The 14,688-nt window shown below is 38.5% G+C and overlaps 1 protein-coding gene across 9 annotated transcripts in view; it reads right to left on the bottom strand.

The window, feature by feature from the left end:
* Enah (ENAH actin regulator) overlaps positions 1 to 14,688 on the bottom strand; it is a 121,399-nt gene that overhangs the window by 53,199 nt on the left and 53,512 nt on the right. For all 9 annotated transcript variants that reach the window (XM_048357573.1, XM_048357574.1, XM_048357575.1 and 6 more), the window contains exons 2-3: positions 9,776 to 9,941; positions 2,306 to 2,483 (exon numbers count right to left, since the gene is read on the bottom strand). In XM_048357573.1, the coding sequence (XP_048213530.1) occupies positions 2,306 to 2,483; positions 9,776 to 9,941 (344 nt within the window). The remainder of the gene's footprint in view (positions 1 to 2,305; positions 2,484 to 9,775; positions 9,942 to 14,688) is intronic.

The raw sequence follows: 14,688 nt of genomic DNA, 5'->3' as shown, positions 1-14,688 counted from the left end.
CTGGAAGCTTCTTTACTAGTGATGTGGTCCATGATGCAGAGACTGCTGACATGGCCCCGGTTCTTCTCACCACTGATGGATTGTAACAGAAGACTAGAAAGCATCAAAGTCATCTTAGAAGAATATTGTTCTCTTTCTCACACCAAAATGTTTGCTTAGCAAGTGAAGAAGAAAAGGGAACATTTCATATTTGCAAATTTAGTATAATGTTGAACATTCTTTTTAAATGCTCATTACTCTGTAACAGAATGTAATGGAATCTACATTAAAACAATTTCAAAAGATCAAGATCAGATCAGAAGAAAAACATTACTAACATTTGATTTTGAAAACAAACTATATAACTACTATGATAAAAGCAATCTTTTTATTTGGTAAAAAATAACAGGATAAACAATAATAATTTCAACTATATAATAAATAACATTTAGTTTTAAATTTTACTATCTACTCTTCTGTATGCTCAGAAATAAAAAATGTTAGTTTCTTCCAAACACATGAAGATAAATGTCACCCAACATGTGTACTATTCAAAATATGTAATTGTTCTAGTTAATAAGATACTAAGATCTGTGATTCTAATTTCTCTCCTATGGTGAAACTATGATTGATGAAACTGATTTCATAATTTTATCACAGATAAAGGGCTGATAAAATGTAAGATAATTTGCAAGGAAAATATAGTTTGCAGATGATCTACATGAGACCAAACGCCCATATCCTGTTTTCTGTACCGAGAGACAAACTAGAATAAATTTCAGTAATTTCCTTCCTCAAAGGGAAAAAGTGTTGGAAATGAACTATACAACTTGGGAGTGAGGGGGGTCAGGAGGGAAAAAAAAAAACAAATGGGAGAAAATGAGAGAAGAGGTGACACTGTTCAAAATAATTGTACTCAACACTTGACTTAACATAACTTTGACCCCTCTCTCTGTACATCACATTTACAATTAAAAAAAGACAAAATATGAGAACAAGTTACTCATGGAGCCTAATTTTTTCATAAGAAAATATAATATAAAGTATATACAGGTACAACAACATAAAGAGCTTCTTCAAGATCCCAAAATGCCTTCTTGCTCTAAAGTCTGTATTTAAAATAGACACACACAAACTAGATGCTTCAATCCCTTTTGGAATAAGGCAAAATATAAATATAATTTAATGTTAAAGGTTTTTGAAATTCTATACCTTCAAGAAAATGTCAAATTTTCATCTAGTAACATTTATAGCCTTAAAATTATTATTAAATATACAGTATGAACATGAGTAATATTTTATAGCTTTTATATATAACCTTTTCTAACTATAAAATCTCCTCAAACAAATACTAGCGCATTTCTGTTTCTACTTCTGAAACCAATACAAAAGTAAACTTAATTGTTGTATACATATAGCACTTTTTTGAGGGGGGGGGTGCAGTCTTAGCGCTTGGACTCAGGGCCTGAGCACTGTCCCTGGCTTCCTTTTGCTCAAGGCTAGCACTCTACCACTTCAGCCACAGAGCCACTTCTGGCTTTTTCTGTTTATGTGATGCTGGGGAACTGAACCTAGGGCTCCATACATACTAGGCAAGCACTCTACGGCTAAGCCATATTCCCAGCCCCTATATACAGCTTTAAGTCCTGAAATTCTTAAGTCAATTATTTATAAACATCTGGCTAAGTAACATGCAATGTCAAGAGGCAATTCATAGCTTCTACCACACGAGGGCAACCCTGAAACCTTCCAACAATCTCTAGAGTCAAGTGTGTATTTCCTAGGAAGGACACTATACCAAGTAAAGTTTCTGGGCTCAGTCACTGCTTGAAAAAGGACTTTTTTCAAAAAATGTGTTTCCTCATAATAAAGTAATAGCCAGGCATGGGGCATGGTGCTTCTAAGTCCCAGCTACTAGGGAGGCTAGCTAAGGTGTGTGGTGGGGAGGGGGGAGGAGGGGAAGACTATCACTTGAGCCCAGGCATTTGAGGCCCACCTGTACAACACAGAGAAATGTCTACAAAAATTAAAAGGAACATAATAATAAATGTATAACTTCTAGCCACTCTTGTCTCTTCTGGGCTTCACATCCTGCAACAATAGTTGAGTTTCTAGAGCAGAATAGAGCAAACTAATCAACTTCAAATGAGAAGGTAAAGAAGTAACTAGATTATTACCAACGAACAAATGTCCATATTTCCATAGTATTAAGAGTTCAAGAATTATGCCCAATACATATGTGATTTTAAAATGGAGAGAAAAGATCTGCTTTAACATACACACAGTATTTCAGTTCAAGGACACAAGGGAAGTACAGACAACTTACCTGCTTCCTGTGAATTCAACACTTCTAAGGCATGCATCATGGCACTTGCGAAGACATTGGCATCCTCTTTGCTGCCAAAGTTAAGACCATACACCTGCCGAGCATCTCGCCATTGGTGGAAGGTCTGTGTTGCTTGATTGTATTTCAATCCTTTAGGAATGGCACAGTTTATCACCACCTACAAAATAAAAAACAACAATTGAGTTTTTCTGTCTGAAGGAAGTATGCCCCTTCCATGCCCTATCTTCTTTCTTCACTCAGGAACTCTGGAAGCAATTAATCTTCACCTTAGTGCACCTGCTCTTTATTGCATTAATTTCTGCTCTCACTGTTTTAACTTAATCATCACTGATTATCCTATTGCTTTTTTTTTCAGGTGGTCCTGGGTTTTGAACCAGTCCTGCACTTGCTAGGCAGGTGCTCTAGTGCTTGAGCCACATCTCCAGCTCCTTTTTGCCTTATCTGGCTATGAATCTTGAGCCTTCAGATTTCAGCCTCGAGTAGTTAGTGTTACAGGCAGGCATGGGCTACTGGCAAATAGCTGTTCTTTACTTTCTTGGGATGAATGGCTTACTCAAAATTAATATTACTGCTTTTCTACTCTATACATTTAGTCTTTACATTTCACTTACTGTTGATTTACCTGCATTCCATTGGAACTGACACCAAGTGTTCAGCTCAACAATTTTTTCTAATTTCACTGTGATTTTCCTTTAACCTATAGGTTATTAAAGTATTTAATTACTAATCCTACAGGGTTCTCTATCCTATTTCTAAATTAATTCTGAAGGAGCTAGAAAACACACGGCATGCTTCTAATCCTTTGAAATGCATTGATACTTGCTTTATGACAAAGCATATACTCAGTGATGAAATATGTGACAAGTATGTTTAGAAGGGATGCACAGAAATACCAACTGAGTTAGTGTGGTGGTGTATCTAACTGCTCCCTGTCATGGTTACTGAAACTAGTGGCTCAAAACTTCCCATCATGGGCTGGGAATGTGGCTTAGTAGTAGCATGTATGAAACCGTGGGCTTGATTCCTCAGTACCACATAAACAGAAAAGCCAGAAGCAGCACTGTGGCTCAAGTGGTAGAGCACTAGCCTTGAGCAAAAGAAGCTCAGGGATAGTGCCCATGCCCTGAGTTCAAGCCCAGGAAACAAAAAACTTCCCATGCTGACTAGGCACCAGTGGCTCACACCTGTAATCTTAGCTATTCAGGAGGCAGAGAAATGGAATATGGTGTCCACATGACTTTATGTCCATTCTAACCAGCAAAAAGCCTGGCTGGACTCAAGTGACAGAAAGCCAAACTTGAGTTCAAATCTAATTTTTAAAAAAAGTCCTCATCATGGTTCATGAATTATGCCTGTTGTCACTTTGTTGAGGCAATCTCACTATGAAGCCCAGGCTAGCCTATGGCTCTGAATCCTCCTCTTGAGTGCTAGGATTGCATCACAGGTGTATACAACATATCTGGCTTTCCCACATTCTTTTCATTTAACTCCGCTTTAATTTAGTAACCATCAATTACTTTTACATGTCCCATGTCTTCTCAATAACATATTTTTGCCTTACAAACTACTTTGTATAACAACAGCTCTTTCTCATTTCATATTTTTCCAGTGTATCTTCCCTTATTCATGTTTACTTTTTTGTGCCCATACTAGAGCTTGCACTCTGGTCTGAGCACTGTCCCTGAGGTTTTTTTTGCTCAAGGCTAGTGCTTTACTCCTTGAGCCACAGCTCTACTACTGGCTTTTTGGTGGTTAACTAGATATAAAAGAGTTTCATTGACTTTATTATATGGGCTGGCTTCAAACCACAATCCTCAGATCAGAATGAGATTAGAGTAGCTAGAAATGAGTAAAGTAGCTAGCTAGAGTAGCTAGAATTGCAAGCATGGCCACCAGCACCTGGATCTTTTAATTTTAACATTTCCTGTAGTCTTATATTTCAATATGAATGTTAACAAAATACTTTTTATTGGTCATTTATCCAACCTTCTAATTTCTGCTTTTAATTTTCAATCAAGCTACATTTAATGTGAATTACATATAATCTAGACCTCAATCTGTCATCTATTTGCTTTCTATTGACCAGATGGTTCCATGTCTCTGTTTCTCTTCTTCTTTTAGTTTATTATACCCCCTTCACTAGCTTACTAGTTGTAATCTTCACTGTTGTTTTAGTGGCTGCCCTAGAGATTACAGCAGACATGTTAAACCTACCTCCAAATAAAAATTAGTACCTTTGTATTAGAACTAGGAAAGGGAAAGAGAATACCAAAATTGGGAGACAAAGGATAAAAAGGCAAACCATTCCAAAAGCAATACTTACAAAACCATTTGGTGTAAACCAACTGGGGGAGAAGGAAAGGGAGAGGGGAAAGGCGGGGGGGGGGGGGGGGAATGAAGGCAGTAATAAGTTAGATAAGAAATGTACTCACTGCCTTACATATGAAACTGTAATCCCTCTGTCACTTAGACAATAATGAAGAAAAATAGATAAATAAGAACAGAAAAAAATTAGTACTTTTATTTTTTTCAACAATACACACCTTTAGAAGGGTTTCCTCCAATAATATTCCCTCTGCCATGTCAAACCCTGGGATTCGATGCTATATTTTAAATTCAAGTATATTTTAAACCCTGTGAAATGTGATTATTAGTTTCATATTGACAGTAATCACTTAAGATTTACCCCCAACAATTCTTACTTTTTTGGGGGGGGAGGAGTAATACTGGGCTTTGAACTGAGAGTCCGCTGTATGCTGTTATTTAATACTCTTTATGCACATCTTTGTCTTTCTCATATATCTTAGCTTCAGTCTGAATAATTTCTTCTAACCTACATTCTAGTTCACCAATACTCTTTCAATTTGTTATTTCTTTGGTAGCTGACCTCAGTTCTCTACTTGTTAGGCAGGCAGGTACTACCACTTACCCTTTTGATATTAGCTCATTTTCCAGACCCAGTCTCACCTCAATTTCCTCATCTCCATCTCCTGAGTACTGTATTATAGGTATGGCCACCAAGCCTGCTCACATGAGCTGGCATCCTTAGTGAGTCTGCTGGATCACTGTCTACTTTGCTTCCATTTACACCTGTTATTTTGGTTGTCAGACACCATGTATGGTCAAATGCATGGAAATTTTGAGGCTTAAAATGACATTAAAATTTCTAGAAGACATTTGCTTTTGGCAAACAGCTAGGGAAACTAATAAATTCAAATTACCTAGACGCAGTGATTAAAATAATTAGAGCCTGGGTTTCTGTTCCTGCAAAGGCCAGTCAATTCTCAGCCCAATTTCCTCCTACAGTATAGAAATTACTAAAACTAATAATCCTGCTTCATTAGCAGTCCCCAAACTGTATCATTTTCTAATATGCACTCTGCATCTGAATCGCCCAAAACTCTGTTCAGCTTTTCAATGCATTTTTAACATGCCTCTTTTTATCAGAACAAGAGTTACCTCTCTGGTTCTTTTTTTTTCTGATGGGGAAGATCTATACTAGGGTTTGGATTCAAGGCCTTATGCTAGGCTGGCACGCTATCACTTGGGCCACACATCTCGCTGTTTCTGCTGGTTATTGTCAAGACAGGGTCTCTAACTTTTCTGTCTGGGCTGGCCTCAACTGTGATCCTTCTGCTCTCATCTTCCAGGATAGCTAGGATTGCAAGCATCAGCCCACTGGCACTCAGCTTCTGGCTCTTTACTCTCTCCGACAATGAACTGATAATTCTTCAGTACTAGATAAGCTCTCCAAATATTTCCTTTTATATTTATATTCTGTCCAATTACTTTAGTGTCAGAGAGAGGCCTTATCAAAATGAACTCAAATTTAAATTTATAAAATATAACTTTTGAAAATATTACATTAAGTTAAAAAATCTGCACATTGGGGCTGGGAATATGGCCTAGTGGCAAGAGTGCCTGCCTCCTACACATGAAGCTCCGGGTTCGATTCCCCAGCACCACATATATGGAAAACGGCCAGAAGTGGCACTGTGGCTCAAGTGGCAGAGTGCTAGCCTTGAGCAAAAAGAAGCCAGGGACAGTGCTCAGGCCCTGAGTCCAAGGCCCAGGACTGGCAAAAAAACAAAACAACAACAACAACAACAACAAAAAAAAACCCTGCACATTTGTATCCATTTGATCACAACTATCATGTGGTCCTTCTTAAATAATTAAAACTCATAAAGGAATAAAGGAGAAAAGTGGTTAATGGGGAAGGTGAGGGAAGTGGGAAGTTATTTGAGATCCAGTTTGAGATCCAGTTTGAAGTACTATAAAGAACACTTTGGGGAGCTAAGTCAGCGGTGACAATTCCATAGTACTGAGTGTATTTATTTAGTGTCATTAAACTGTACACTTAAACATAGGTAAAATGAATTTTACACTATATATTTCCTAATAAAAATATGAAGACCACTTATAGGTTTTTTTAAAATAAGTTAAGGCCATAAAACTTTAGCTACTAGAACTCTAAAGCTACATATTTATCACTGGAAAATTATGCTTGATTGGCAAATAGCCTAAAGTGGTAATCAAGAAAAGAGGAATTATATTAAGTTCACACTTTTTTGCAACATTTTTTTAAGAAAAATAATACTAGACTCAAACTCAGCAAAGAGCTGACTCATTTTTTTCTAATATAAAAAATTTAAACCAGGTGCCACTGCCTCACACCTATAATCTTACTCAGGAGGCTAAGATTTGAGGATCAGGATTCAAAGCCAGCCAGACCAAAGTCCTAGAGCTCTATCTCAAATTAAATAGTAACCGAAGACTGCAAACATGGCTTAAATAGTAGAGCATGAGCTGCAAATGAAAAAACCAAGTAAAAGCATGACACTCTGAATTAAAGCCCCGGTAGCAGAATTTAAATTTTTTAAAAATCGATTATTTCAGGCACCTAACCTTTAAGAACACAACACTACAAACAACCTCTAAAAGTAAGGAGGAACAAGATGCTAGTGGTCCCCACATGTAATCCTAACTACTCAGGAAGATGAAGCATCTGAGGATCATATTTCAAAACTAGCTCAGGCAAAAAAGACTCTTATGTTCAATAAACCACAAAAGCCAGAAGTGCAGCTGTGGCTCAAGTAGTAGAGCACTGAGCTTGAGCAAAAAACCTCAGGGACAGTTTGTTTCAATTCCTTTTTTTGGTATTTTCTTCTTGGGGTAAGCCCATTACTCCCTGCTCTGTCCCCCCAGAATGCACAGGTAAAATCTGTCCTTGGGCAAGCTCTAATACCTCAGTTGTCTTACAGGTTATTTTCCTTTGTGCCAGTACCAGAGCTTAAACTGATCGCTTTGCACTCTTGCTCAGTTTTTTTCCCCACTCACATTGGTGCCCTATCAACTGAGACATAGCTCTAGTTCCAGCTTTTTGCTGGTTAACTGGAGATGAGTCTGGTGGCTTTGTCTGCCTGGGCTAGTGTCAACCTTCAATGCTCAGATCTCAGCCTCCTCCTGCACAGCTACAATTATAGAATGTTCAACCATTTCTATCAGTCAGCTTTTATTTTGTTCTCTGTAATAACATCTTGAGGGATATTTGTCTCTTAACTCCCCACTGGTGGACATCAATGAAAAGAAAGCTCACAACTGCCTATAGGCCAGAGTACAAAGTAATGGTATCAAGGATGAGGAAAACAGAGACAGGAAGTAGAATGCAGCAAGGAAGGAGGAGGGCTAAAGTCAGAGAGGAAGACAGAGAAGGTAGTCTTGATAAGGAAGAAAGAGGGCCAGGCTGAGACAATTTGTACTAAATCAATCAATTTGGTATTTTCAGTGAATTGTTTCCTGTGGACTGACTCAAAGCTATCCATTTCTCTCCAGAGAGGCATTGTATTTGTTTTTACCAGGTGTCTTCAGACTCATTGGCCTGCAACTAGCACTGGTTAATAATTTCTTGGCTAGCAAGGCTGGAGTTTCTGTTTCTTGGGTAAGCTAGTTAACCAGCTCAGATAGAAACTATTCTTTGCCTCCTTATCCTGAGAGGATATCTCTCTTAGTCTTCTTTAATGAGTGCTGTGTTACTAGGATTCACGAGGTTTTGCAAAGATACCAGTTCCCAGCCCAATTTCTCACTAGCCTGTAGTTCATACATGTAATCTAAGCCTCTGGCTATTACCAATCCATAATATCCATTCTAAAACATGGCTAATACAGAATCTGTTTACATACTGCCCACCCATCACATGTCCTAGAAGCCTAGGGATCTGCCTTTCTTTGGCTTAACTGAACACTAAAAACAAAACCTGATACTATTTCCCTTGCATTTTATAATGACTTTAACATCGGTTGATTTCAACAGCTTTGAGAATTTTCTCTTTCCAAAAGTATTTTGTAGGGCTTGGACCTGCCTTTCTTTAGCTTAACTGAACACTGAAAACAAAACCTGGTAATATTTCCCTTGAATTTTTATTTATTTATTTATTTATTTTTGCCAGTCCTGGGGCCTGAGCACTGTCCCTGGCTTCTTCCCGCTCAAGGCTAGCACTCTGCCACTTGAGCCACAGCGCCACTTCTGGCCATTTTCTGTATATGTGGTACTGGGGACTCGAACCCAGGGCCTCACGTATATGAGGCAGGCACTCTTGCCACTAGGCCATATCCCCAGCCCTCCCTTGAATTTTTTAACAATGACTTTAACACTGGTTGATTCCAACATCTTTGAGAATTGTCTTTTTCCAAAAGTATTTTGTAAGACTTGGGAGTGTGGCTCAAGTAGCAAAACTATGCCTAGCAAGCTCATATGCCAGTAACAAAACAAAAAAAAAATGTGTACACATACACACATATACACACAATTCATAAAAATTATTGCTCCTATTATTATATAGTTAATGCTAATAAGACCCTATCTTCATAAAAGTTCTCACTTTTATTATTATATAGTTAATGCTAACAAGACCCTATCTACCTTTCCTTTGATTTACTGTTTCTGATTTGTTAGGTACCAAAATAATCAGGTTACTTTATTGGAAATGTAGAGTAGAGAATAATGAAAAGCTAACGATCCATCCTAGATATAATCAGCAATTTTAATACTTATCATCTATGAATTTAACAATATTTTCTCAAACTACATACACTTTTAATTCCTTTCTCTAGCCTCCTAAACCACTCCTCTGGCAGAAAATGGATCCCATAAACACACAATCTGCTCCTTAAGTACTATTTCATTATTTGTTTATTCATAATGTATTTCAGACTGCAAAAACTGGCTAATTGGAAGGGCAAGTGATATAGGAGATATTCATATAGAGACACTCCTATTATATTTTTGTACAATTATATATTAGTCTTCAACTCAGGCTTCCTAAGAGGTAGAATGGGTGGGAAGGCAAACATACATTCAATTTTTCCCAGAGAGATTATTGTGATCAAACTTTTGAAGCACTACTTTATTTTACTAATATGCCAATTACTTCAAGAAAAAACACTTACCTGATGATCCTGAATCTTCCTGCCCACCACTCTGAATGTGTTGTTGCCTGTATGGTGATATATATGAACTCTGCTGAACCCAGTTGAGCCACCAGCTGGTACCCACTTCTTATTGGCATCATCATAAACCATCACAGCAGCTCTTGCCTGACAGATACTCTGTTCACTGTTAAAAAAAAAAAAATCAAAGTTAAGAAGTATTTAAAATATGCTAGGTATTCTCCCAGAACCACGTAAGCCAGGGTTAGCCAACCTAGCAGTCAATCCACAATCAGTGCTATTAAAGAATGAGGCTTCCTGCCCTTGAATAGAGTCTAATAGAAAGAAAAAGGACACAGGGTGGTACGGGTCCAAAAGGAGATGAGAAGGACATGTAGACAAACACAGAATTTTTTTCTTTTAATGTACCTAATTTAGTCATTAAGTGGAATACAATTACAAGTATAAATCATCATAAATTAATCATAATTATACATATGCTTTTTATACTGGTGACTGATTACCGTTTATTGACAAATTTCCATTCCTTGAAACATGGGAATTGCCACTAATAATTAGTAGATGCCACTGTGATTAAATTCTTGGTTTCCTTTGGTCAAATTCATATATTATGCTTCAACCTTTTTCATTTGAAAGTACAAAAATAAAAAAGACCTAAAAATTCCACTAGATTTAAAATTCTAACCTGAATAAAAAGGAAAAAAAGTGGGCTGGGAATATGGCCTAATGGCAAGAGCGCTTACTTCGTATACATGAAGTCCTGGGTTTGATTCCCCAGCACCACATATAAAGAAAACGGCCAGAAGTGGTGCTGTGGCTCAAGTGGCAGAGTGCTAGCCTTGAGCAAAAAGAAGCCAGGGACAGACAGTGCCCAGGCCCCGAGTTCAGGGCCCAGGACTGGCAAGAAAGAAAGAAAGACAGAAAGACAGAAAGAAAGAAAGACAGAAAGAAAGACAGACAGAAAGAAAGAAAGAAAGAAAGAAAGAAAGAAAGAAAGAAAGAAAGAAAGGAAAGAAAGATAGTGATAAAATAAAAATGAAAAAAAAAAACAATTCAGAATCATTAAGTCTTAGTTTCACTGTCTCAATGATTGTTAGACAGACAGACACGGTAGGTAGGTAGATGAGAGAGAGAGAGATGTCTAATCCATATAAAGCAATAGGTTCCTCTTTCCAGCATTCTATAACATCCCTGGATGAAAAACTTGGCTTCAATTTTACCTTTTCCCATGCCATGTTTAAAAAAAAAAAAATCAAATTCTGATGTTCACCAAAAGTAAGCATCAGAAAAAGGTGCATTAACTGTTGGCTACTAGCCGATCTTCACCCAGAAAAGCCTTGTGATGCTTCCAAGTGCTGGGTGAGATACTAAGTAGCTCATGCAACCACAAGTGTAATTACAGTCCTGTTCCATCTACAGAATTCTGTCTCAAAAATGTTCAAGCAATACTTCCACCCAAGCAGAAACACAAGGGCTGGGGATATAGCCTAGTGGCAAGAGTGCCTGCCTCGGATACACGAGGCCCTAGGTTCGATTCCCCAGCACCACATATACAGAAAACGGCCAGAAGCGGCGCTGTGGCTCAAGTGGCAGAGTGCTAGCCTTGAGCGGGAAGAAGCCAGGGACAGTGCTCAGGCCCTGAGTCCAAGGCCCAGGACTGGCCAAAAAAAAAAAAAAATCAAGCAGAAACACAAGGTCACCCTCACCCTCTCCTCTCAGACTCATGCGTCCTATTACAAGCTAAATGGACAATGAATGCAGCTCTGCAGGAGGAGATTATGGTTAAGTTTCATTCAGACTTGATGACAAGATCAAGGACAACCTAAAGAGGTCACTGAGCAATGAGTTTATAATTATTCATCATTTCTATTAGGAAAAGTTAACAAAAACTAACATAACAGTATTGATGTAGCAATCCCAATGGTGCATCATTTTTATGCTTGCCTGACAGTTTTTTGCTAAAATGTTTCTGGAAATAGAAACAAGACAATGTGACTAAAGCCTCAATTATTTTTAAGGGATCAATTAAAAGGTACTTATCAGCATACAAGTTAAAATCTCTTTATCACTCACAACAGAAATACCTGCTAAGTGACTTTTATGTAACTGTAAAAAAATTACATTAGGCAAGTTAAAGTATTTCATACAGTTTACAATTTACCTAACTTTGGGGAAAAAATTTTTTTTCATCACTCTTGGGGCCTGAGCACTGTCCCTGGCTTCTTTTTGCTCAAGGCTAGCACTCTACCCCTTGAGCCACAGCGCCACTTCTGGCTTTTTCTACATAATGTGGTGCTTAGGAATTGAATGTAGGGCTTCATGTATATGAGGCAAGCACTCTACCACTAGGCCCCTAACTTTGTAAAACATTTAATCAGTAAAACTACATACCTCAAGCTCTGGGTACACCCCCTAGTACCATAAAATAAAAATAAGAAATTAAACCCTATATATTAATGCAGAACATTTTCTAGATTCCAAAAATTAGTATTTAAGGGCCTACATTTGGTTTCCCTAGGCTTAAGAAATATTGTCTTTTCAACAAGTCATAGATCAAGCTATGCATTAAAAAAAGTTTTTAGGAAATCTAAAACCAAAGGTAAGACCTACTGCTCCAAAGAGTTTTTCTTCACGTCCATCATCTCTATGAGGACAATCTAACTATTAAATAAGACACATAGCTCGTTTAATAGCACTAATTAGTGCTTAATCAAAGATTACAATCTAAAAACTCAAATAACCTTGGACCAATAATATACAGGAAAAAAAGCCTGCATCCATACTGAGCATATGCTGGACATATACAGCTTTTCTCCTGTCATTATTCCCTAATAGAGTTTAACACCTACTTATACGTGTTCACATTGTTTTAAGTATAAGTAACCAAGTGATGCTTTAGAGTATATGCAAGGATACACAAGGATTATATGCAGGTACTATGGTATCCTTAAAGGGATCTTGGGACCAGTCACCCACACATAATGAGGAACAACTATGTATTCAGAATTCTTGGTCAATAATCAAATGCCTGACCACTTCAATTTCCCTGAGAAAGCTGTAACCACAGTAAGAAGGATATGCCCAAAGGACAGAGCCAGGAAGCCAAGAAATGTAAAAACTGAAGGCAAGTAGGAGTTACTAATTTTCTGATAAAGAATTTTTCTAAGCAGTCACTGCCAAAAGCTGTAGTTTAAAAGGTAACTGCAGTAGCCAAGCAAGTTGTTATTCATGCAGGGAGACAAGCTCTGGTTTTTGAAATATACAGGGAATTTTTGGTTCTGATCTACCCATTACTTTCTCTTGCTCTCTGAAGTAGAAGGGCTCAGAGGGCACCTGCAAGGCTTGGATGACTCAGAGGACACCTGCAATGCCAGGAGAAGGGCTCAGAGGACACCTGTAAGGCCAGGAGAAGGGCTCAGAGGACACCTGCAAGGCCAGGAGAAGGGCTCAGAGGACACCTGCAAGGCTAGGAGGACTCAGAAGACACCTGCAAGGCCAGGAGAAGGGCTCAGAGGACACCTGCAAGGCTAGGAGGACTCAGAAGACACCTGCAAGGCCAGGAGGAGGGCTCAGAGGACACCTGCAAGGCCAGGAGGAGGGCTCAGAGGACACCTGCAAGGCCAGGAGGAGGGCTCAGAGGACACCTGCAAGGCCAGGAGGAGGGCTCAGAGGACACCTGCAAGGCCAGGAGGAGGGCTCAGAGGACACCTGCAAGGCCAGGAGGAGGGCTCAGAGGACACCTGCAAGGCCAGGAGGAGGGCTCAGAGGACACCTGCAAGGCCAGGAGGAGGGCTCAGGAGGCCAATCTTGTTATCATTTTCAACAGAGACTTCCACCCTCCCGAACTGTGTCTGTTGAAGACAAAAAAATAATAAAAAACAAAATAAACAAAGATATATATAATTAAAAGGATACCAAAAATTAGCCAAGTACTATCATGAATAGATTATATCAAGAGTTCTACTTGAGGGGCTGGGGATATGGCCTAGTGGCAAGAGTGCTTGCCTCCTATACATGAGGCCCTGGGTTCAATTCCCCAGCACGACATATACAGAAAATGGCCAGAAGTGGCGCTGTGGCTCAAGTGGCAGAGTGCTAGCCTTGAGCAAAAGGAAGCCAGGGACAGTGCTCAGGCCCTGAGTCCAAGGCCCAGGACTGGCAAAAAAAAAAAGAGTTCTACTTCACATAAATTTATGAAAAATTAAATAACTTTTGTCTTTTGCTATATCATTAAAACAAAACAAGCTTGCCACAAACAGGGGGTGGGAGCGAGTAAGGGAGAATTCTGCTTGCTGGTAACTATGAGGTTCTGCTGCCACAGTTCACCTAGTGAGGGGAAATCACTGAACTCCATTGACAAACAGCAAATGCAAACAAACTTACATTCTACAAGGCAAGTAAACCATCTGGGATGCAGCACCACCATAAATATGTACAAAGACAAACTTCCCTAGAAGAACACAGTTTTGTATCTCTCATTTTTCAGAGAAATCGACAGTTTCTTTTTTAAAAAGGAGAAATGCTGAAATGCCCCTACTATACCTACCTCACAATACTTATCTACAATGCAAAATACAAAGGTAATCTAATAGAAAATTAAGAATATATCTAAAGCAAAATCAAATGCTTTAGAAAACATTTCAGCAAAACTAGTGGGCCATGCAAAGCATGTAAAACATCTCAAAACTATGAAGAAATTGTTATGGCCACATAATTTGTAAAAAAGTGATCTTAAAGGAAGCCGTCCTATACTCAAATAAGTATAGCCTATGAAATTCAATAAATGTGGCTCAAGTCAATAAAGAAAACCCAATACTCTGATACACCTGGACACAGAGTAATATAAAAACAGTAAAAATGCACAAGGTTCCAGATATAGCAGAAAACAAAAAACAGGGCTGCCATCTAGGCAC

This window comes from Perognathus longimembris, chromosome 11 (assembly GCF_023159225.1).
Source record: "Perognathus longimembris pacificus isolate PPM17 chromosome 11, ASM2315922v1, whole genome shotgun sequence".
NCBI classification, from domain to species: domain Eukaryota; kingdom Metazoa; phylum Chordata; class Mammalia; order Rodentia; family Heteromyidae; genus Perognathus; species Perognathus longimembris.
Note: the sequence above shows the minus strand (reverse complement) of the source record. Positions and strands in the feature narration are given on the sequence as shown.